The sequence below is a fragment of the Mustela erminea genome, chromosome 11 (genome assembly GCF_009829155.1).
Source record: "Mustela erminea isolate mMusErm1 chromosome 11, mMusErm1.Pri, whole genome shotgun sequence".
Lineage (NCBI taxonomy): Eukaryota > Metazoa > Chordata > Mammalia > Carnivora > Mustelidae > Mustela > Mustela erminea.
In genome coordinates this window covers 15,487,450-15,511,215 of record NC_045624.1, presented here as the reverse complement: position 1 = coordinate 15,511,215, position 23,766 = coordinate 15,487,450, and the positions used below count along the sequence as shown (strand labels likewise).

At 46.8% G+C, this 23,766-nt stretch overlaps 1 protein-coding gene across 2 annotated transcripts in view; it reads right to left on the bottom strand.

The window, feature by feature from the left end:
- Positions 1–1,577: 1,577 nt before the first annotated feature.
- The window catches only part of CREB3L2 (cAMP responsive element binding protein 3 like 2), a 112,573-nt gene continuing 90,384 nt past the window's right edge, over positions 1,578–23,766 (bottom strand). For both annotated transcript variants that reach the window (XM_032306124.1, XM_032306125.1), the window contains exons 8-12: positions 23,505–23,573; positions 10,713–10,812; positions 10,319–10,445; positions 8,714–8,930; positions 1,578–7,069 (exon numbers count right to left, since the gene is read on the bottom strand). In XM_032306124.1, coding sequence (XP_032162015.1) covers positions 6,994–7,069; positions 8,714–8,930; positions 10,319–10,445; positions 10,713–10,812; positions 23,505–23,573 — 589 coding nt within the window. In that variant the 3' untranslated portion in view covers positions 1,578–6,993. The remainder of the gene's footprint in view (positions 7,070–8,713; positions 8,931–10,318; positions 10,446–10,712; positions 10,813–23,504; positions 23,574–23,766) is intronic.

Below are 23,766 nucleotides of genomic sequence, written 5' to 3'. Positions count from 1 at the left end.
AACCAGAAATATTTATGCACAAGCTGAAGGTCTGTAGTCTGACATAGGCTAACTCCTGTATTTTGACAAGTAAAAATCTCCAAGCTCTAAAGCACAGCACAGCATAGTTCGAAGACTCTGTACTCCGAGTTAGAGAAGAGCAAGGCTCACTTCTCTCATCTGTATGACTTAGAGTATGTTCCTTACCCTTTTTACATTCAGCTTTCTCAACTATGAAAGGGGGAAATTATATAACCTTCATAAAGGTTTTAGAGGAAATAAAGATCACAGATAATACATAAAGATCACCTGGTGCAGAATAGGTGCTCAGTAAATATCTTCTTTTCCCTCACAGCTAGCAAGTTGATAAAACTGTGCAAAAATCCATTAACGTTTCTCTCCTGTATCCACCCGGTTTCTTTCCCCCACTGTATTTACCACTGTTTCCTTGCCTTGGTGGCTCCCATTTTCAGAGACTGGGGTATGTTTTTTAGCCTGGAACCTAAGCACAGGACTGGGCCTTTTGACATCTGCTCTCTGATTTACCTCTTTTCCTGGGAATGAGAACCACCACCCTCTACAGGTCTCACAGAAAAATATAAAGGCACGATTAATACAGAATGTTCTCAAATCAATGAGTATTAGCCCCCTCCACTCATCACTGGGCAGATATCAGCATGTCAAAAGGGGGGCTTCCACAATCGGCTCCCAATATAAGAAGAAAAGAGGGAAAATGTGTTACTTAGAGCTTTTACAGGGAAAGGCCCCTTGTGTGTAAATAGAAGAGAAGGTCAAGGTGCTCAGAGGGGAAAGGCAGCAGGACACTAATGTACCCTTTGGCCCAAAGCAGGGATAGTCACGCTGCTTTAAAAAAAAAAAAAAAAAAAAAAAGGTACTTTTGTAGGTAAGCGCAGTCCATGGCCTTCATCTCTTAACATCCTGGCTACTCTTTTTGAGGCTAAATGAAGCCCCACTCTCTCTGAGTGGAGAAAATTAAATTTGAACGCTGAAACTGCAATGGAATCATGATGATTCTGCTTGAGTGTGTTGACCTTTATCAACCATTTCATTAGAATTTCTGGAGCACCACGCTGGGCTAGGCGTTCCCTGTGACTGTCCATCTGAAGAAAAAGCCTTCTCTCCTGGCTCCAGCCCAGACCATCATTCCCAGCATCCCAAGATGGGGATAGCAGTATCAAATCGGAAGAATTATGTAATCTAGTTAGTGCACAGTTGTAGTAGACAGTGAACTCAGCAGTCAGGCGGTAAAAATCTCCAGAGAACGCTGTTTTTCTTCCTGGGGCTGACTGAGAAAACAACTCCATGTCTCCATATTCCTCCAATGGAGGCTTGGATTTCAGTCCTACATATCAGACAAATTGCCGTTGGAGGCTCTTCTGTCAGCTAGATAATCAGAAAAGAATGGTTAGGCACACATAGATGAAAGCCACGCTCCTTCGAAAAGCAAAATGCTTTCAAAACCAGATGAGCAGAGTTTGAAAGACAGGACAACGTGTTACTAATTAAGAAAAAAATATTTTTATTCGCAAGAAATGGAAATACAAAAGCGTAACAATTTTTCAGTTCATTCCCCCCCCCCCCCCCCACTAAGTACAAGTATCCTACAAAGCTTTTTTTAATTCTTGGTATTTACTTAGCTATGATAAAGACTAAAAAGCCATTAAAAAAAAAAAAAACAACAACAGCACAATATGACAGATAACAGACTCACAATCTGTTCAGACTTAAACACTGCTGGCCTACAGAACTATTACAAGAGAGAGTAGAAAGTTCAGCCTGTCCGCATGGCCATTAAAGCTCACGGGAGATACAGTCTAGAGTCTGCTTAGCATTGTTTCCGTAGGGTCCCTCACGATTCGCCAAGGTGTACTGGTGCTTTCCATAGACTCCTAAAGCATTTTCTCTGCAAGGGCGAGGCTCTAAGCAGGGCAGGCCATGGGTCCGTGGTGGAGAAAGTTTATGTTCTCACTTAGCCGGTAAGCAAAGGACAGCAGAGGAACGGAGGGAAAATCCCTGGGTTTTCTTTTCCAGGATGGAAAGCCTGCTAGTTGGAATTCACAGGCGACTAGATGAACAAGACAGGACATGCGCGTCGGGTGAGTACCTCCAGCAGAAAGCAAAGAGCTGAATGCTCACACAGTGGCCCCAGCACAGGGACCGGACAACCTTACAGGTTCCCAGAGAGGAATCTGCCCAACCGAATCCACATACTGTACTTTCCACATCTCTTAGAGGTCTACCTGTCTCCTGGTAACGAGCTGCCCTGTTTTCTCTATAAAATGGAAAGCCTCGATGTATTAAGCACAGTACCCAGTACTTAGAAGGTGCTCAAGAAACAGTATTTCTCTTCCTTCTCCAAACCAAGACAAAAATAAAGCATTCCTGAATTACGATGCCCAAAGTGACAACTTGAAACAACACCTAGATTTTTCCTGTGCTAAGCATGGGCTCTTTGGCCACAGAGAGGCAGAACATTAATCCTCGAAAGGGCCAAGGAACTTGAGAAAATGTTCTGCTGTGAGGATTGATGATAACTTTAATCCAGGCTGGCCGGTTTTTGATGTGACTGCAGCTCTACAAAATGGGATTTTCCTGATGGACAAAACCGCATTTCTTTTCTCCTGATGTGCAAATCCGATCGTGGTTCATTTTTAGGAAACCACTTTTGAGCCCCTGGAAAAAGGCTCTTTGCCCACACTTGCTTCAGCCTAATACCACAAGGCTATCCGTAACATCTCCCAGGGACCAAGGAGCCTTCAGTCATCCTGGCGGATGTATATAAGGCACATTTAAGGCAGATATGTGCTGGAGACAAGGGGGACATTTGTGCATGTGTCAGAGAGAGAGAGAGGCCTAGTGCTTTTGTCTTTGAATAGCTATTGATTAATGAAACCTCCTCAGACCCCTGACTCCCCAACAATCCCTAGGGCTCCATGCAGAACTCTGCCTCCATAAAACTGAAGAGCCTGAGGACTGACTGATGGACTGATGGACTGACAGACTGATGGACTGACTGACAGGGAAACCTGAAATCCATCTCTGGCTCCTTCACAGCCTCCCACTGGCTTCTATAACTGGCCTCCCAGAGGGGCTCACACTATCACGTGTCCCCTAATTGTCTCAACATTCCAATGAAATGGCTCTCACGAGAGCGCTACCTGCTAATGGTTTCAGAGGTCCTGTCAGCACTTCGAGCAGGAGAACCGGGGTCTTTAATAAAGGTTTTGCAAAGGTTGCATTCGACGGAACCCAAGTTATGACTCATGCAGACCAGGGGGAGGCCAAAAACCTCCTCCTTCATCTCCAGTCTCCCCCACGTGAGCAAGACCAGCATGGAGGGTCCATTTCCTCCATCTAGAGTGGGATGTCTCCATTTGGTGGTCAGGCTTGAGGACGTGCCCCATAGGATGAGTGCTCGAGAGCTGGCCCCAAGAGGCCTCTGATGCTTGCTTTGTGGTTTTCTTGGTCTGAGGCCGTGGAATAAAGAAGCCATGAAGTGTTGAAAAATTTTAATGACACACATGTGACCAAAATTCTGGACAGGGTCTCACTGCTGTCATGAAGCTGAATCACTTCAACACTCCCCCCTTCTATGGGCATCTGACATTCACGCCCTCTTTTGGCATTCAGGCTAAACGGAGAGATTGAGAGGAAGGAAAAAAACATGGGAATGATAGTTGGTTTGTAACTAAGTTGAGCTAAAAGCTGCTCTCACAACCCACAGATTAGTTCTCCAAATCAAAATCATTTTTATTAACAAAAAGGTGATCTCATTTTGCCTAAGTGATGTCAAATCTCTCCCCGCCCCACCAAAAGCAGCAACCTAGTTCAGCTGTCAGATTTTTACATAACACTCTCCTTACGTGACCAAGGCTCCAGAGTCCTAACACTTCACAGGAATTCTTTCTTAAACGGGCACCGAGGCCTTTCATCTCCAGTATCCTTTTCTAAGCAGAGTTAAGAGCTGTGGAAAGGGCCAAGCTGGGGGGTGCCTGGGTCACTCGGGGCTCAGCCAGTGAGCAAGCGCTTGTTCTCGGAATGTCTGCAAGACATCTCCTACACCAGGGGAATCAAGGAGAAGGAAGAGGAAACGCTGTTTACCTGATGAAAACCAGAATTAATGTACTTATGAGTTGCCTATTTATTATTTATGGTTTATGGGGATGCTAACAGTCTCACAGATTTCAAAATTCAAGTTCGGAAGCCAACGTCTGCCTCTCTTTGAAATCTTCAGGGTTAACCAGGCATTACCGACAGGGGTATGGGACTGCTCTCCGCGGGGAGCAAAACCACCGATACCGGGGCTTAACCCCAGAACAGCAAAGGAGCACACATCCCTTCATCACTTGGCATTATCCAACTCTTTTGTGTCTTCTCGACCCCCTGGCATCCTCCTGAAGGGATAAGTGTTTCGTTCCCTTGACGTGTCCAAGTAGGGAGTGGAGGGCAAAGGCTGTGCTCAAAACAGCGGCAAGGTTGGTTCTTGGAACCCCCTTTAACGTGGCCATTGAAGCTCCCAGGCCGATGTCTCCTGTTTCCACATACAGCTTCAGTTCTGGAAGAACAGCTTCCCAGAGGAAACGGCCTGCTGTGTGGAGGTCTGGAGAGGGGAATGACAAGCAAGGGTAGCTAGGGAGAAAATAAAATCCTCAAGGTACTAAGGGGAGGTACCGGACATTTGCTGGCCTGTCTCTTCTCCTGCCTCAGTCAGGAGAGCGGGTTTCCCACGCTGGCTAATCCAGGAGGCTTCAAAACCTGATCTGGTTCCACCGCAGCAGGTCATTCGGCTGACCCATGCTCACACTTCTGCCCCCAATATTAGGCCTTTCCTTTCTCGTTGACCGAATACTACTTGAGTTCCTTCTTCTTACCTTTTTAGGCCCCCATCGGTGCCCTCGCCTGATAATTACAAGGCATTTTAAAGAGAGGGATGGGTCAGCAGTGGCCCATGACTACCTGACGCCAGCCAGGCCCGGGAAGATCTAGAGCCAGAAGGGAAGGAGGGAATGGAGAGCAGAGAAGCAAGGGGAGGAGGCACATTAGTAAGCCCTCTTCCTCCACAGCTCACACAGCCTCTGCTCTCCCTTGCCAATGCAGGGGACCCTGAGACTGTGGACAGCAGCCCCAATCCAGCTTTACACATGGCTGAGAAGACACCCTTGACATCTCCTGGTCCGGAACTTTCCACCACAGCAGAGAGAGAGAGAGAGAGAGAGAGAGGAATCACTCACAGGGAGCCCCAGATGTACGTAGGCAGACAGAACAGGGATCTGCTTATGAGCTACGATGGAAAAATGCTAATGACAGCAAGTCCTGCATCCAATATGGAATGGAAGGCCCGGCATGGGCTTAATCCCTTGTAAGTGCAGGTTTCAATGACAGTGTAGACCGCAAAGAGAGAGAGACAGAGACAGACAGAGAGAGGAGTTAAAGCTAAAGGTCCTTCAGCTACTACTAAAAATAAAATACAAAATGCAAGCAGATTTCTTAAGCAAAATCTCTCCCAAGCTAGAGAAAAACACTTAAAGGGGATCTTCTACATTATACAATAAAAAGGCAATTTCCATTTCTTATTTGTATGAAAGAGGAAAGAATTTTTTCAACTACAAAAGTTACGTTTAATCATTAAACAAACAGACAAAAAAAAAGTAGGTCGGGGGGGTTTAGGTTGTATCTCTTTGGGTAAGCTGCAAAGTAGCCAAACCTGACTATAAAAGGTAAGACTATGGATACACAAATGTCACCTACTCCGACCCCAGGCCTCAGGCCCACCCCTTGTGTTGAGGCAGAAGAGGAGGGTAAAGCAGAAGTGGGTGGTGGGGGTTGGGAGTGGGAGGCGCTAGGAGCAGGCATGGAAAGGCAAGCCAGCAAGGTTGTCTGAAACGCCGGTTGTCAAGGACAAGGACTCCCTTCTCTTATGGGAACAGGACAGAAAAAGCCTCTGACCACAGAGCCACAGACCTGATTAAGGCATTACTCCATCTTTCCCTCTGACTTCATTCTGCAGGAGGACACAAGCTTAAGGGGATTTCCCGATTATAATTAGAGGCCTCCAGTGGAAGAAGGAGGAAGAGGAAGAAGAAGCAGAAAAACACGGGAAAAAACAAAAATCAAAAAACACCATCTGGAGGATTGGGGAATCCCAGAGCTCGGGTGCCCTCCTAGCTAGCTGCAAAGACCAGTTTGGAGGGAGACATTGGATCTTTTCAGTGTGGTTGCTAGCAGGGAAGCCTCAGCGAGCTAATAAATACTATTTACAAATGGGGAGGAGAAGCCGGGGAGGCAGGCCTAGGGGTATGCGGGGACGCCAGTTGTGGGGATGCCCTACAAGCAACAAGACGGGGCAGGTTCGCCTGGAGTAGAAAAGCCTGATTCTTTCAGGCATTGCACTTGCGGCCTGAGAATGGGGACAGGAGAGCCCTCGCTCCAGTGCGGAGAGGACGATCTGCGAGGGCTCTGATGGGGCAGAGTGGCTGGGGTGCTCACTGAAGGCGCTGGAACTTCCGGGGCTGTCGGGGTGCAGACACACCAGAGACCAAGGCTGAGGAAGGCAGGACGTCAGTCAGAGCTTTGCCAGATCCCAACAGGCATCCTGGAATTTTCAAGGCTAGAGTCTGGGGTCTCACATGAACAAGAGTCATCTCTTCTCCAAAAGAGATGGTCACATCCCATAGTGAAAATCAGGCAGTATCTTTTTGGCACTATTGGTAGAAACGGGCCTGCTTGTTCCAGCCCCAACCCTAGAACAATTTCCTATGGCGGTAAACAGGAGGGAGGGAGGGGTGCCGGGCTCCCTCCTTCGGGGGGGCATGGGACGGAGGGAAGGTGCTCTCTCACCACAGGTGGGAATCCCAGGCTGTCCTCCCATCCAAAGCCATGATGGCTTGCCCATGTCTTCATCCAGATCAAAGGCAAAAAAGGAAAAGCTTATGACCAAGGTGGTTTGGGGACAGGAAAGCAGAGTGAAGAGAAAGAGGGAGGTGGACAGCCTCTTTAGAAAGTGGCATTCACTCTTCTGTCGAGTTCTACAACTTTTAGTGTCTCGTTCCCCTCCAGTTTGGCGTTGGCCCTGGAAAGATACCAAAAGGGAAGAGTCTTAGCTGACTGACAACTACAATTCTCGTGCTTGGGAGTATGATATAATCATTACATGATGGCAACTTCGTCAACTTTGAGGGCAGCCCCAAGCGGGTTCTCATTCTTTGCCCACCTACTAGAAATCCTCTGTTCCTACTAGAAATTCTCTGTAGGGTCTCCCGCTACCAGCCCATCGGCTCGTTCACATTCCTTCCTTTATCCCTACCCAAAAGGAGACATCCCAACCCAGAGGATAAGCATGGTTTGATGCTGATTTGTTATACATTGCTTTAAGCAAATATATCATCAGAGGACGAGTAACCCTATGCTACACTCTGGAAAGCAAAGAATAAAAGGAAAAAAGTCTGATCCCTGGTTTAGAATTTCAGATAAATTAAAAAAATTAAGTTGAAATAACACTAAACATATAATAGAAAATAAACATGTTATTAAATTATATAACAGTCTAGAAAGTCTCTAGGCTCTCAGAGGAGGGCTTTGGTGTCAGGGAGACATCCTAGAACAAGTGAGAGTTTTAATGGGGCCCCGAATAGTGGAGCCGAGAGGGGAGAGGACTTGGGGCATGAGCCACGTAACCAAGCAGTGGAGTGTTCCATAGCTCCCAATGGCACCTCTACAAGTTTCTCTGTAATGGAAATCATAACACCTAGCCTCTTAAAGTATTTAAAAGGATTTATAGATCACATTTGCATAGTACTTACGAGAGTAGGTGCAGTAAACATTCAATATGCATGTATCATGTAAACATACACAAGTACATGTAATTATGAACCTTTCCCACAGCTTTAGGGGGAAAAGCTGCAGAATTTGCAGTTGAATCTTCAAGTGGGAGCCCTTGCATTGGAAGAGCATCATTTCTGGGAAGCACAGGGGTTAGTTCAGCTAGATCACCAACCAGGCCACACATAACCAGGAGTGTGGACGCAGACCCTCCTTCCTGTGCTGTCTGGCATTTTCAGGAACCTCCCCCAGCACAATAACACTATTTGACCATCCTTTATGCCTTTAAGTTTCCCAAAAGACTTTCCCCCCTAATGTCCTAAAAGAAACAACATACGGAGAATTGGAGCCCAGTGTTATTTTCCATATGGAAACCCATCTGTGCAAAGTGCCTCTTAAATCATGTCCCTCAATATAAATCTATAATTAAAATTAATACACCTTTATTTGTATATAAATCATAAAACTCTATGCTGACATCGAGCAGAACATACACACATCTCTAGTGGGAGGAAGGGAGGGAAAGGTCCTGAGGCTGCGTCTGCATGGTAAGCGCGCCGCTTCGGCTGGGCTGTATTTTTTCTATATGAGGTTCTGAGGGGAGGAAGGAGGGAGTCAAGCCACCATGGCCAGCTCCCCAGTGACAAAGCAGACACAAGGGCAGCTCATCCTAGGTCCTCTACCACCACACTCCCCCCACAACCCCATCTCTGTTAAGGGCAGCTGTTGGCAAGTAGTAGCCTCTCCAGAGTCCCAGGTCCCGGAGAGAGGTCCTGAAAGAGCACAAGACCTGGACTGGGCCCATGGGAAAGTCGACACCCCACATTCCAGGTTGCCAACCCACAACCCATCATGCGCGCCTCAGGGGAGCCAGATCTATGTGTACTTGACTCACAAGTGTTGCTGTAGCTCCAACAGCATGGATTTCTCCAGACTGGTCTCATTGGAGATAATGAAATGGGGAAGATCCACATCAGGCCTGGTCTCCAGGCCTGATGCCCTAAGCAGAGAGGATCCTCGGTCCCAGTGCCCAAGCTCCCCAGCTGAGGCTGGGCTGGACGGCTCTTCCAGCGGGGAATGTTCCTCGTAGATCAGCAGATTTCTGGATCTCACTGAGGACAGAGCAAAGGAATAGGTGTTAGGGAAAGACCACAGGGTTTATCCTATCCCAGGGCCAGAAACAGATGACAACTTGTGGGTTCTTTTGCCCAGAATGGAGGGTGCCTGTTGGCGCTGGCTTTCCATAAAGGCTTCAGGGTTTCAGAGTTTTGTGCAGTGAAACATTATATCAATTATCCAGTGCTGCAAGAACAACAGAAAGCAAATAGACATGAAGCAAACCGCCATCCCCACTGCTTTGAAAATAAAACTCCCCTCCTTGCCCACCCATAACCATCTGAGGGGAACAAGTCATGAAGAATGGGAGTCAAATACTTGGAGATGTCCAGCCCAGCTAAAACAAGAAACATTTCCAATGAGTTGATCTTGCATGGAGAGAAGGCACGAGGGCAGAAAACTGCATTTTCATCTGGAAACCAGAGAGAAGCCCCAAAGCCAAAGCCATAAATCAAATGACAGAGACAGTTTCTTTGTTTTATAGGAGAGTTGCAGAGCTGGATGGCTCTGTAGCAATTTTCTACAACACAGAAACTCTGCTCTCATTGGCTTCCATTTAAATTTACAGATACATTCCCTTAGGGGTAAAAAAAAAAGAATTTCCCAAGAGATCACTGAAATTATGTGGTTGAAATGCTAGCATTTCTGTCATAAACCTGGCAGAGAGATAACCACCCGGGGAAGATCAGAGACGTTTCAGAACAGCAAGACTGAGCCTGCTGCCAATCTAGCACCCAATTCCACACTTGCTCTTATTAGTGTGTGCAGGTATCTGTGTATATGTTATGATCCCCACAGGCTACTTCATTATTTCCTACATACCTAAAAGGGATCATTGAACTAGGTGAGGTTATCACACTTCTAACACCTGAGTCTCTAAATTCTCTAAATCTTAGTCATAATGTGTTGTAAGACAGACCGATTCATTTCACGAACTCTTAACTATGGCAACATACAATTCCAATGAATAGAAGTAGAAACCCAGGGAAGTCCTTTAAAATGTCAGGGAAAGCTTAATGTCCCCCCTCCACCTACTACTCCCCCCACCCCGCCAAATCTACCTCCCTCCCCCTTATCAGAGCTCAAAAAGGAGACCTCAGAATTTGCCTAGAGCAAGAATCTGCAAACTGTATTCTGCCATACTCTGCTCTAGAGAATTCCCAGTGGAGCCTCAGGCTGAGGCAGGAGGGGCACAAGAAGGGAGCCAGATGCCTGGGCACCAGACCCGCTGTGTCTTCTTCCCTCCCTTCAAGAGAGAAGCTACGCGTCTACCAGTTTTTAAAGATAAGACTTTCTCATAAGACCTCCCTCAGAAAGATGAGCTTCCAGAAAGCTCCAGACAAATGAAACAAGACACTTTATAAGTTGTCTAGTGCCATCTTACCGACAGAGGCTGTATACGGCTCCTGCAGAGAATGCTGGCTGGGCAGAGCCATCTTGGTGGCGGAAGGATAGGGCCCGTAGCCCTGAAGAAAGCTGCCGAATGCGACAGCAAAGCATAGCACGACCACCTGCAGGGGGAAGAGGGAGCACCGGGAGCTGTCAGTAAACGAGCCCAGAGCAAACCTCAAGCCCGGCAACAGCTAGGGAAGTGCAGGGACTCAGACTCCCCTTCCCCAGGCTGGACTGGGCCAACTGGTCAACCCCGGGGAACATCAGAGTGAGCCACACAGCTCCTCCAACCCCACGTGGACGTGGATGTGGCAAGTTGGGGATAGACTGGTGACTGAGGGCGGGGGGGCAGGGCGCTTGTGGCGCTGTCCCTTTGGGAAACTCACCATGAGGCATGTGCCCGTCTGTGTGCCCGCCAACTTGCAGGTGCGCGAAACCTTGCCCATCACCAAAGTCTGAAGTTTTTGTAGTTGCTGCAGGAGAGTTCTGCAAACACAGCAAACCAAAGCATGAAGAGTCTAAGACAGAGGAGAGTGCTTTCCGGCGACCTCTGTCCCCAGGCTCCAGGGAAGCTGCCAGAGCTTCGCATCTCAATTTGAATGCAGTGTCAAGGGAAAGTCTTGTTCGAAGGGAGATACTACGGACCCCAGTGCCTTTGAGCCTCCGTGCGGCAGGACTCCCCAGAGTTTGGAATGTGCCCCTCACTTTGGCAGCCTGTCCAGTTCTTGCGCTGTTTTGTGTAAGAGCTGAATGCCCCGAGTTATCCCCTACAATGCTTGGACTTGTCTAACAGTCCCCGAGACAAAACAAAAAAAACAAAAAGAACAATTAGCTGGGTGGGTGATGGTGGTACCAGCGGATCTCATTTATCTACGAGAAGGGAAACCCTGAAGAGGACATAAGGAAGGAGAAACACAGAGACCTGAAGGAGTGGCCAGAGGTGGTGGCTGTCACTGGAAATGGCGGCAGGATCCGTGAGCCATGGTCACTCAGATGGCAAACTTGAGGAGGAAGAGAGGAAAACCAAGAATGACAGGGAGGCAAGCAGCCAGGGGCACCTCACACCTATGGTCCTTGCAGGCTCACAGCATCTCTACGGTCAGAAACAAAGCCAGACTACGACAGAGCAAAGAAGTCTGCCCGACCAGACGCATGCTCAGAGCCAGGGCTCTTGGGAACCATCCCCTCCACACAGACTCTGCTCCTTCTCCAGGAAGAGACAGGGAGCAGAAGCAAAAAAGAGTTGTTCTCTCCCTAAAATTGGACAACTGTGCATACCCTTAAAAGGGAAGGTTTGGGATGAGAATCCTATATTCTGGTCTGTGTGACATCAGGTCACAGAGAGAGCAGATGGTGACATTCTTTGCAAATTCTGAACACTGCAAGCCGCAGAAAAGGATCTTACAACACAGCCTCCTGAATCAGTGCCTCTGGGATCAACCCGTGTGAGCAGCCGAGAGCTGAAGCTTCTCTTCGCTTCACTCCTTCCCCAAGCCCCGCGCACATGGCAAAGTGGAACCATTTTATAAGCAGATGCTTTTTCTCGAGTCTCAGAAATTTTCAACAAATTCATGCTGTGATGTCACATCAGAAAGCCAGACAAGCTCATTTGGAAACATCAGCAAATCACTTGTTTGCAGAATTCTGGGCTCTCCCGGGGAACCTGCCTCTAGACACAATCTACCTCCTGAAGAGCCTTCAAGTACTAGAAGGACAGGCTAGTCTTCTCAGAGTTTGCAGCCTCCACCCTGACAAGCACCAATGACATGAGTTTCTCCCAGGGTTAAGCCAAGCAGGGACAGGGTGGCCATAGCAGCTAGCTGGCTAAGATCTGGGGCAGAACTAGGGCAGTGCACAGCACACACACACACACAAAACCCCAAAAACCAAAACAACAACAACAACAACAACAAACAATGCTGTGTGGTCCTGATGAATTTAATTTAAGCAAAACAAAATCATTCATCCCATGAATCAGTACGATTAATTTAAATTCTATTAACATGGACGTCTTTTTAGTACCTTATGGTACATTTTGTTGTTGTTGTTCATTGTTAACCTAGAAGTATAATCAAACCATTTGGACCTGGTTTCTGTATATTCAGGCAACATGTTCTTTAAGTGTTCTGTTCCTCAAAAAGTTGAAAATAGAGCTATCATACGACCCAGCAATAGCACTACTGGGTATTTACCCTAAAGATACAAATGTAGCGATCCAAAGGGGCATGTGCACAGGAATGTTTATAGCAGCAACGTCCACAATAGCCAAACGATGGAAAGAACCTAGATGTCCTTCAGCAGATGAATGGATAAAGAAGATGTATACATATACAATGGAATACTATGCAGTCATGAAAAGAAATGAAATCTTGCCATTTGCAATGACAATGATGGAGCTAGAGAGTATTATGCTGAGCAAAATAAGTCAATCAGAGAAAGACAATTATCATATGATCTCCCTGATATGAGGAAGTCGACAGGCAGGGCAGGGGGTGTGGGGGGAGGGAGGGAAAAAAATGAAACAAGATGGGATCAGGGAGGGAGACAAACCATAAGAGACTCTTAAATCTCACAAAACAAACTGAGGGTTGCTGGGGGGAGGGGGTTAAGGGGAGGGTGGTTGGGTCATGGACACTGGGGAGGGTATGTGCTATGGTGAGTGCTGTGAATTGTGTAAGCCTGATGATTCACAGACCTGTACCCCAGGGGCTAATAATACATTATATGTTAATAATAAATAAATAAATAAATAAATAAATAGCTAGATAGCTGGATAGATAGATAAAAAGTATCTATATGTTACTCAAGGCTAAGAAATTCTGATAGTGTGATTATATTAAATTCCTCATACAGAGAGCCTGTCATTTGTGACAATACAGATGATGAACCTGGAGGGCATTACGCTAAGTGAAATAAGCCAAACAGAGAAAGAAAAACACCATATGGTATCACTTATATATGGAACCTTTAAAGAAAAATCTTCTTTTTTTTTTTAAGTTGAACTCAGAAGCACGGTAGAAAAGCAGTTGCCAAGGGGTGGGGGATGGGAGGCATAGGGAGAGGTTGGTAAAAGCCGTAAGAGGATTTAACGTACAACAGAATAAGTGTACTCTGTCGCACTGTATTGGATGACGGAAATTTGCAAAGAGAGTGAAACTAAAATGTACTCACTAGGAAATGCAAAACAAAAAACGGTAAACATGTGAGGTGAAGGATGCATTAATTAACTCGATGTCAGGAACACTTTCACAAAGTATGCGTATTTCAAATCATGTCTATTTTGAATATCTAACAATTTTGTCAATTATACCTCTAGAAAGCTGAGGAAAAAGGGAAAAAAAGAGCTTGCAATGAAATGATCAGATAATGCAGCAAGTTTTTCTCCTCACGCCTTTTTCCTCTCCTCCCAGCACTCTGGATGAGCCCCCTATTCTTAGGTGCTGGCATAGCTGCCCTTCCCAAACAGGGTGCTAAGTGACCTAATGCACACCCACTTCCTGGGGGAGCATTCGTTCTCCCAGCGCCAGGATGTGGCAGGCAGTAGCTTCCATTTTCTTGACTACCTCAGTGGTGCTGGCGCCAAAGCTTTCCCCGGGGTTCCCCCTGCTGTATGTTGGAATTCCAAGACCTGCATTTGGCCATAGGGCACAACACTTTTCTCTCATATTCTGGCCTCCTTCTGTGGTACTGAGTCATGTGTTTGTTGCCCGCTAGACTACGGTTTCCTCATTTGCTTCTGAGGAGCCATCTTGAAGCAATGGCTGCCTTGGTGGGGGGGCCAAGCACCTCAACTCCCACGGGGCACCCCTGTTGCCTGAGCTGGCAGCCTGAGGTACTCAAGTTCAGCTGTGGTCTGTGCAGCTTTCCAGATGTTTCCAAAAACACTGCCTTTTGCTCCAAAGTCTTAAGGTGATTTTAAAGTGAAACCAATTCCCTATTTTACCAACCAATCTTATTCACCCACAATCATCCCACACTTCTTTCCTGCGAAAACCAAATCCATCAATTACTTGGAATCACTCCTCCCTTCAAATTTCTGGTTGCGATCACTACCCCCTGCCCTAGACTGAAGACGCTCCATTGTGGCGCCTGAAAGCAGACCCTTCACAGACCAGACCTGCCTAAGCATGGCTACCGGTGGTAAGATGTTCTTGCCTCAAGCTGGGACCCCTAAGGACAGAGGCAAAGTGCTACAAGTGTGGAAGAAGGACCATCCAAGTCTGGCTGGGTGGGCAGGGAAGGCTAGATGTTTTCCAGTTGGGTGGAAGTTTACTTGGCATTCAGCAGCGCATCATCTCCAAACTCAAGATAATTACATTCTGAATCCACTGCAAATGAAAATAGTTGTTTAATGGTCCCTGATTTCTAACAGTCTATAATCCTTCTCTTTGAGATGAGCAAACGTGTAGTTTTAAAACAGATTTTTTTTTTTTTTTTTTTAAGCTTGAGATGTTGGTGGAAAGCAACAACGATCGATCATGTGCTATTTCTTGCTGCTGCTTCTCCTGCTCGGATCAGTGGAAGTAAACTGAGCTGATGGTGGAAATGATGACATTCTGAAGCCCATCAGTCAGCAACTCAGAGTGATTTCACCCAAGGAAAGTGATGGAGGTCATCCATCCCCAAATCTAAAGAGATTCCAAGGATCCAATCAAGTCTGAGAAACTCATATATATTCATTCCTACAGCAGAAACACTTATCTTTGTCATAAGGAAAGGAAACTAAAAGGGAGCACCCGCTGACTGAGTTCTAGGAACCCCATATACTGAGAGATACCAAAGAACTGTCTCAAAGACATGGAATTCCTAAGTTGAAGCCCTCATATGTAAAAGCTGATTTTGTAGTTCATGGACTTTCCAATGTGCTACGACACATACCCTTGTTGATAACCTAATAAAATCAAGAACCAAAATACCTCTCAGTTAGGTAGATTTTTCTTAAACCCAGTGACATTAATGTCATATCAACAATAGCCCAATGAAGAGATACGTCCATCCTTAGAAAAGACAAGGTTACTGTAGGGGCACCTGGGTGGCTCAGTTGGTTAAGAGTCTGATTCTTGATTTCAACTCAGGTCATGATCTCAGGGACATCAGATTGAGCCCATCAGACTCCTTCTGGGCATGAAGCCTGCTTAAGATTTTCTCTCTCTGCCTCTCCCTCTGCTCTTCCCCACATACACTCACTCTCAAGCTCGCTCTCTAAAAGAAAAAAAGAAAAGAAAAGGTTACTATCAACAGGGGTCAAGCCACAGATGGCAGAGCCACAATAAAAATCAGAGACCCATACTAACAAGGTTTCTATGACAACGATACAAATAAAAACAATGACATGACATTGTTTGTCCTGTGGCACATCTCAGGCTATACCAAAGATGAAATGCCAAGTGAGAGGTTAAAGAATCAAGGGTGCTCCTTGACCTACGTCAGGTGTCTGGAAGTCAAACCTGGGCCCTGATTAGGAAAAAGGAAACTACAAGACCTGTCCCTCCTTGAGACACTGCAAGAATGGACGGGATGGCTTTAGAATTGGAGCATCTGCACTGGAACAGAGGATTGGCTGAGTTTAGATCTTGGTACCACTACTGCATAGTTTTAATCAAGTTATCTCAGTCCTGTTTTAGGTAGCCAGTCAAAGTGAATCCCTTTGACCTCCTCAGCTAATAAAAGAAGGAGAGAATTCCCCTTCCTGGAGTACTCTTGGTTTCTTGAAGCAAAGACACCCTTCCAGAGTGCCTGCTACCCCTTTCCATGGGTGACAGAAGCAGCCAGCCCTTTATAGGGAAGCTTGGGGCCTCCTAACTGAAGCACGGATCTGAGATGATGTGGGATTCTTCCTGATGCCCCTGGGACAGATGCCATGGCCTGTGACATCGGAAGTGTGGATGACGGCCGTCACCCTGCTTGCACGAAGGGCTGGCTGAAGGAAAGGCAGCCATCAGGGGAAATGGAAGAGTTATTTTTAAAACTAAAGCTATAAAAACCCAACCATAGGACAGACCCAACAGTGCATGCACAGCCCAGAATAAACTTTTCCTTTATTACTATATTTTAAATCATCAGTGACCATGGCTAATTATGGCTTAATGAATTCTTGGGCTTCCGGGAGCAAGGTCTCAATTTAGAGAAAGGAGTACTCGTAGCAAACATTTATCTGGGCCAAGAGATTTTTTCACAACTTGTTAAATTGGAGTGTCCAACTCTTGATTGAAAATGCGGATTTTGTCCTGTGATGAGATGTAAAAATAAACTTAGTGACTGTCCTCACGCAGCTCCTTGTAAAAGAGCAGTCCGAGGCAGCAGCCGGCCTCACCCAAAATAAATCGTCACCCTGTATCTTGGGAGCAGGATGAAGGGAAATCGGACAAAGCGTTCAGAAGTCGCCAGGAGGGCGAGACATACTCTTATCACAACTGGGAATACATCAACAGCCTCGTGGTTTTGTCTTTCACTTAATCTAGTATTCTAAATTATGTTTAAATGTTAAACATAAAAATTATGTTAAAATTATGTTAAAATGTTTCCTTTATTTATGAGACACAGAGAGGACGAGAGAGAGAGAGAGAGAGAAAGAGGAAATGGTCATATAGTTATTACTGCCTTTTGTACTTGAAACATTCAGCTACTGATTGCCCCCTAGAGTAACAAACCAGAACCAGGGAAAAAGAGTAAACTGGGGGTTCCTGATAACGTGCTATGCCAGGAACTCTTGATAGATGTATTTTCCAACACATCTTCTAACACACCCGTGAGTGTAGGCACACGAACCACTCTCTGGAAAAGTCAGCCTCCTACAGAGATGCGGGAACTTCTTTTCCCTCCTTCCAGAACTATCAGAGCAGTGTTGTTTTCCAAATTCGCCATCATGAACCATTAGTGGGTTGTGGAAACACTCAGGTTGTCAGTGGTGAATTTTTTTTTTAAAGATTTTATTTATTTCTTTGATGGAAAGAGAGAGATCACAAGTAGGCAGAGAGGCAGGCAGAGAGGGAGAGGAGGAAGCAGGCTCCCTGCTGAGCAGAGAGCCTGATGCGGGGCTCGATCCCAGGACTCTGGGATCATGACCTGAGCCGAAGGCAGAGGCTTTAACCCACTGAGCCACCCAGGTGCCCCAAATTGTGAATTTTTTAATGAAACAATCAGTTGGAACACACAGGATTGCGGGCTATCACGCATCGTAAATAAGCATCCAGTTGTGAAGTTACGCGTGTGGGGTAGAGGTTCCCATGGGATGCCTGGGTTGCTACAGAAAATGCAAAAGGGTTACAACTGAAAAGTCTAAGTGCCACTCAGCGGGTGCACCCAAGCACAATAATTATATATGGCTGCATATCAGGTCGCTTTATGACAGAAGAGCCAAGCACCCGTGTCCTTCCGGGAAAAAAAAAAAAAAAAATCCCACCTGAATCCTTCCCCAACCCCATGCCCACCCTGGTCTTTTAGAATAATTGTCTCAGAATTTCTGAGGGTTAGGAGGAGGGTGTTCAAAAGCTAAACCATCTACTTCCAAGTCCTGGGGTGGAGACGGCGAGGAGCTAGGGTACAGTGGACCATGATTTAAAGTTCCACACGCTGCATAACGAGATGTAAGGAGACTCACGAACCATCTCCAAGAATTCTAAATACTGAAGCGTGACATATGCAAATAAATAACAGTCACAGGGCGCTAAAACCCTAACCTTTGCATAATATTTACGTATGATCTTTTACTTAAGCTTTGAGGGCTGTTCATGGGGCTTTGGCCTCAATAGGAAAAAAAACAAGGATGCATTTTTTCCTTCCTCTTTCTGTGTAATCGCTGTATCACAAAGGGTTCGCTGTGCTGGGACCAGAGGATACTCGTGAGATATTCCATTACCTACTTGTGCAGGACCAGGAACAAGAGAGCTCTAGAATGTTCTCTGGGGCTGTGGAATGGCTGACTTTGCCACAGACTTATACTGACATGCCTTCCAGTCTCTCTGGGGAACTCTGTCTGGTACCCAAAGGGAGGTTTGAAATATTAGAAAGCTTATACTCTTCCCACAACCAGAAGTCACAGATACCAGAGAAATGAAAGTGAATTAAAGCAAGGTGAAGGTCTGTACAGTGGTAAGTCACATCATTCATCAGTACTCCAGTGGCCTCCCCGAGTAGGGCAGCATGGGGACTGGCAGTGACGGTCAATCTACAGAGAACAGGGGAGCCTGGGGAAGAGGGTGACAGTGCGTCATGCAAATGGGCACAGGCATAGGGGCCAAGTAGACAAATGAGGAGAGGTGGAACACGGCGAGAGCCCAGTGCACATAGTTGGAAAGAGCTGTATCAGGAACCATGTGTAGCTTCCGAGAACAAGACAAGTGGAGGTAGACAGAGAGGGTTAGAGCTGAGAGGACATGATACCCCATGCAGGATTCCAGGCACACAGCAGCCGGGTTCAAACTCCTGATGCCCCAGCTTCGGGGATGGCCCCCTGGTGGCTTGGTCTACCCTTCGGAGAAGAAAACTTGGGGTAGAGACCCACGCAGGCCCTGGAGATGACCCAAGGCCCCTGGGGCAGGGAATTCCAGAATCCCAGGTTACCAGGGTGAGGACTGAGGGGGTAGACTAAGAACTCCACATGCAAACATTGCCTTGGGCCTGCTGACTATCTTCCCATGGACGGACGTGTGGCTAGAGGTGAGCCAGAGCAGGGTCCCCGAAAACACAAGTCCAAAGCAAGGCCCTCCTATTCGGGTTTAAGTTAGCCCTGTGCTGGGCGAAGGCAGTGGTCCTTGAAAGAGAAAGGGGCACAGCAGAAGAAAAATGAAGATCTGTATCAATTTAAAACTTGAGTGTGGCTGAGGTCTACCGTTCTACCTCTAGAGATTTGGATGACCTGAACCTCACGGTGCCTCAGGTCCCCCTCCAAAAAATGAAGTCAAATTAGGTAGTCTGTGCTAACTTGGAATTCAGGCCTAAGCTCCCACGCATGGCTCCACACATCGGGGCAGGAGGAGAGGGCCTGTGGCTCACAGCCTGACAGAGGCAAGGGACACAATATGGAACCAGAGGGCCAACAGAACCGCCGACATGGGAAACTGCTGGGCTGAGCGGTGTGGGTCACCTGCACAGGAGTCCTCTGGAATGGGATGAGGGTAGAGCCGTCCAGAGGACCTGCAGCTTAGAGGGGTGAGGGATGGACATGGGAAAGCCAGCATGATCGTCCAGCAGCCACACACACACACACACACACACACACACACACACGCGCGGGCCTCACCCAGACCTTGTAAGTGAAAATGTATTTCCTGATTGAGCGCAGGAAGACAGGCCCCCTGGGAAGCTGTCTCTCTCTCATCTCACACATCTCCTGATGGCACGCAATTAGTGGCTCGCCTCAGCAGTGCAAGTGTGAAGGTGCTTTCGCACGGCTTGGCTCTGCTCCGAGAGGCTCCGGGTAAGGCTGCAGAAGTGTTAAGAGCATTTCTTCATTTTCTCTCCCGTCCTCATCCCCTTCCAACTTCCTGAGCTCAGAGAAAAGGGTCTTTACACCTAGAAACCAACAATGTACTCTACCAGGTGGCCATTGCTAAGTCCAGCATTAACCAAAAGATTCAGGATTGACTCTGAATTGGAGCGCTCATTTTTATCCAGAGAGATGGAAAAGTCCCTCTTGGGGTGTAACACGGAAGTGGGAAAATGAAAAAATCATCTTCCTTTAATGTGGTCAACAAGGAAATAGCCACTCACTTTCCCCACCATGTCAGGTCCCATGACATCATGGCGCCCGCGATCCCCCAGCCCACTCCAGAGATGTGGGATCCGGTTCACGCCTGGCTCTTCTGTGTCTATCCAGCTACCTCCAAAGGATGATAATCCAAGAAACAGGGCCAGGAACACAAACACAGGTGTGTGTTCATTAGGCCCAGCCCTGTACTTAGTTCAAACACCGTGTCACTGACGCAATGTTGTGTGAGCAAAGGGACCAAAAGTCTCCCTTGCCACATGCCCAAACCACCACCTCTTCGGGACAGGTGGATGGCAGGAGACTGCCAAGGTTACAACAGAGTCACTGTGGTTAGTGCCGTGTCCTCAGAGCAAGGCGAGGCCCTTGAGGAGGGCAAGACGCCAAAGGGATGCAGACCCACTTTCCTTGTCTCAATGAGAACAGCCCTGCGCTCATGTTTTGACCTCTCAGCTAAAACACATTAAAAATTACTTAGAAATTATAACCCCAGGAGTCCCCTGATAAGATTATCTGTGGGAAGACTACAGGTCAGTCAACTGTCAGCCACAAAAGAAGGGTTGTCTGCCCGCAAGGTTGAGTTTTGAAGGCAGAGAACACATACAGGGCCGCCAAGAGACAGAGCAGGCCTGGGGCACGTTGTTTCTTCAGTGGGGGTTCCAATAGGCTAAATGCTGGGAAGAATTTCCACACAGTCCATGAAGAAGAAAAGAAGAAACTCATCATTGACTCACAGGGAAGAACATGAGATAGGCTGACCCCACGCTCAAATATACCATATGTTCCCGTAACTCCTGTTCCAGAATAACTAATATTATTGAAATCGCCATGGCCATTATTTAAAAGGATAAAAGTAATTGGCAAAACACAGATTGTGTTACACAGAATCAGATGTACCTTATGTCAGTGTTCCTCACACGATGGCTCTTTATCAGCTTCTGACAGAAATAAGGACTCTGAGGAAATACACTGATATGAAAATATGCCCACTGTGTTCTGTTAAATGGGAAAAGCTCTTAATGAAAGAGGATGTGTATATGTATAAATACGCACGTATAAAATATTACAAAATATAAATATCTCTGGGTGAAAAGATTGTAATTTTTTCTTTTTGAACTGTAGTTTCTGATTTTTTTCTGTGATGAGGAATATATTACATGTGTAAGTTGTTTTTTTTTTGAGATACAGAGATAGAGAGAGAGAGAGAGTGTGCGCACAAGTGGTGGGGGGTGTGCAGAGGGAGAAGCAGAGTCCCCATTGAGCAGGGAGCCCTACACAGCATTTGATCCCAGAACCCGGGGAGCATGACCCAAGCCTCAAGGCAGACATTCAACCGAAAAAGCCGCCCAAGCACCTGGGTTGTCTTTTTTTTTTTTTTTTTTTAAGATTTTATTTATTTATTTGACAGACAGAGATCACAAGTAGGCAGAGAGGCAGGCAGGGAGAGAGAGGAAGAAGCAGGCTCCCTGACGAGCAGAGAGCCCGATGCGGGGCTCGATCCCAGGACTCTGAGATCATGATCTGAGCTGAAGGCACTGAGCCACCCAGGCGCCCCACCGGGCTGTCTTTTTAAGTTTAAAAAATATGGGGGTGTCTGGGTAGCTCAGTCTTTTAAGCATATACCTTTGGCCCAGGTGGTGATCTCAGGGTCCTGGGATCCAGCCCCAGGTATGGCTCCCTTCTCAGCGGGGAATCAGCTTCTCCCACTCCCTCCCTCCCTGCCCGTGTACGCTCTCTCTCTCTCAAATTAATAAATAAAATCTTTTTTTAAAAAAATACGATACAGTAAGGTCATCCTGGAGAGGCCCTTTCTAGGAGAAGCGGGCAGCAGAGCACTTCTCATCCCAAGCACCCCGCTCCCCAAAGCGGAGCCCGTACTGCACCTCTGCTGCCCCCGTGTGGCTGCGAGAAGACCTGGCACCTGGAGTCATTCGACAAGGACGAACCTGGATCAAACTCCAGGATTATCTTGGATACATTCTTCTTCCTCTTTCACCAGTTCATAATGTGAATTTGTCCCACTCGTGAACATGGTGCATTGTAAGTGCTAGGACGGGCGTTCAGGACGCTAACAGGTGGACACAGACTCTGGTAGGGGTTCAGGGCCCGGAGATCTACTACGGCAGGAGTGAAGTTGGAGGTAAGAAGGGGCAAAGCCTCAGGAGACTACTTGACCACAGGGAACCATGAAAACAGAACCCTAAAGCGGTAACGGAAACCGTCCCCTTTGCCGCAGGGGATCAAGGCGAGAGCACCTGGAGCCGGGGGTGTTTATTTACTTCTGCCATCCTCTGTGGAGCACCTGAGGCAACTGCCCTCGACCTGCTGTTTGAGCACAGACGTTCCCAGAAACGCAGAGGGAAGTCCAGTGGGTTACAATGTCCGATGTTCCCACTGATGGTAGTTTAAGCTTAGGAGTAGAAAAGCCTGCTGCCTAAGCATCGCACCATGAAGACGGGAGCCAAATTTAGTGTTATCAAATGACAGGCAAATAGATTTAACCTGATCCCTTAACGATTGCAAAATCATTATTAGGCATTAATGCTAAGCCTTGAAATGATTAAGTAATATTCTTCTTACCTAAAAGGCTATTTTTCTCGGCTTGCATTGTCAGATCTGTAACAACTAAGGGCAACAGGATCCCCTAACAAATATTTTAATTTTTAAAGTGTAGTAGGCACTGCGTACACATACACACATTCTAGATTAAACTCCCCAACTCTTAACCCTATACCTTAACCCCTTTTTCTTAATCCTATACCTCAACCCCTTTCTCTTGCATATGACCCAGGACAGCACTCAATACACTTCTCCTACATTTAGGCTCCAGAGCCAAGTTGCCTGCATTCAAATGCAACTCCATTATTTTCTGTGTGACTTTGGGCATATCACCTAACCGTCTGAGTCTCAGTGATCTCCTCTATATAATGGGGATATTAATAGGACCACCTCATAGGGTTGCTGGAAGGTTAAGGAGTTGACATCTGTGATGCGCTAAAAACAACACCTGACAAGAAAGGACTAGAAGAGCCTGTTAACTCACTCTGTCCTACAGATGTTTTTTTTAAATGGGTTTGAAATGTCATTAATTTTTATACACTGTAACTTAAAAAAAAACAAACCTGGTGTCCTCTTTTCCTTTCACGAATAAACACCATCTGGTACTAAGACTGGGTGACAATGAAGAGGCCAGTCCCTCCCGTCCACCTCTAAAGCTGAATGTCTTTTTCAGGAGAAACAAACTTACCATCCTTATTCTCCTCCAAGCTTCCTGCCATGTATTTTAGGAAAAGTAAAGAGAGAGAGAGAGAGAGAGAGAGAGTGTGTGTGTATACAAGAGTGCGTGTGTGGAATATGGTCATCCCGAGTGCCTTCATACCTTCCTCCTACTCTGGTCCTGGATCTGCCCGCCCCCCACCCCCCCACTTTCCATTAGGCAGTTTCAACAGCTCTTCACGCTAGCTACACTCACCTATTGGTGTTCTCCAGAACCTCTACCTTCTTCCGAAGCTCCAAGTTCTCAGTTGAACAAGACTCCACCCTACAGAGGAGCAAGAGAGAAGACAATTAGTTGTATCAGTTGAGCAAATGCAGGTGGGGTTTGGAGAAGGAGGACTGGGCTTCAGCTACTCTAGGGAAGTGAGGGAGAGAGCCTAGCCAACCTCAGTTGGGAAGAAAGGTAAGAAGACAAAAGAAAAAGAGAGAGAGAGAGAGAGATGAGTAACACGTGCCTC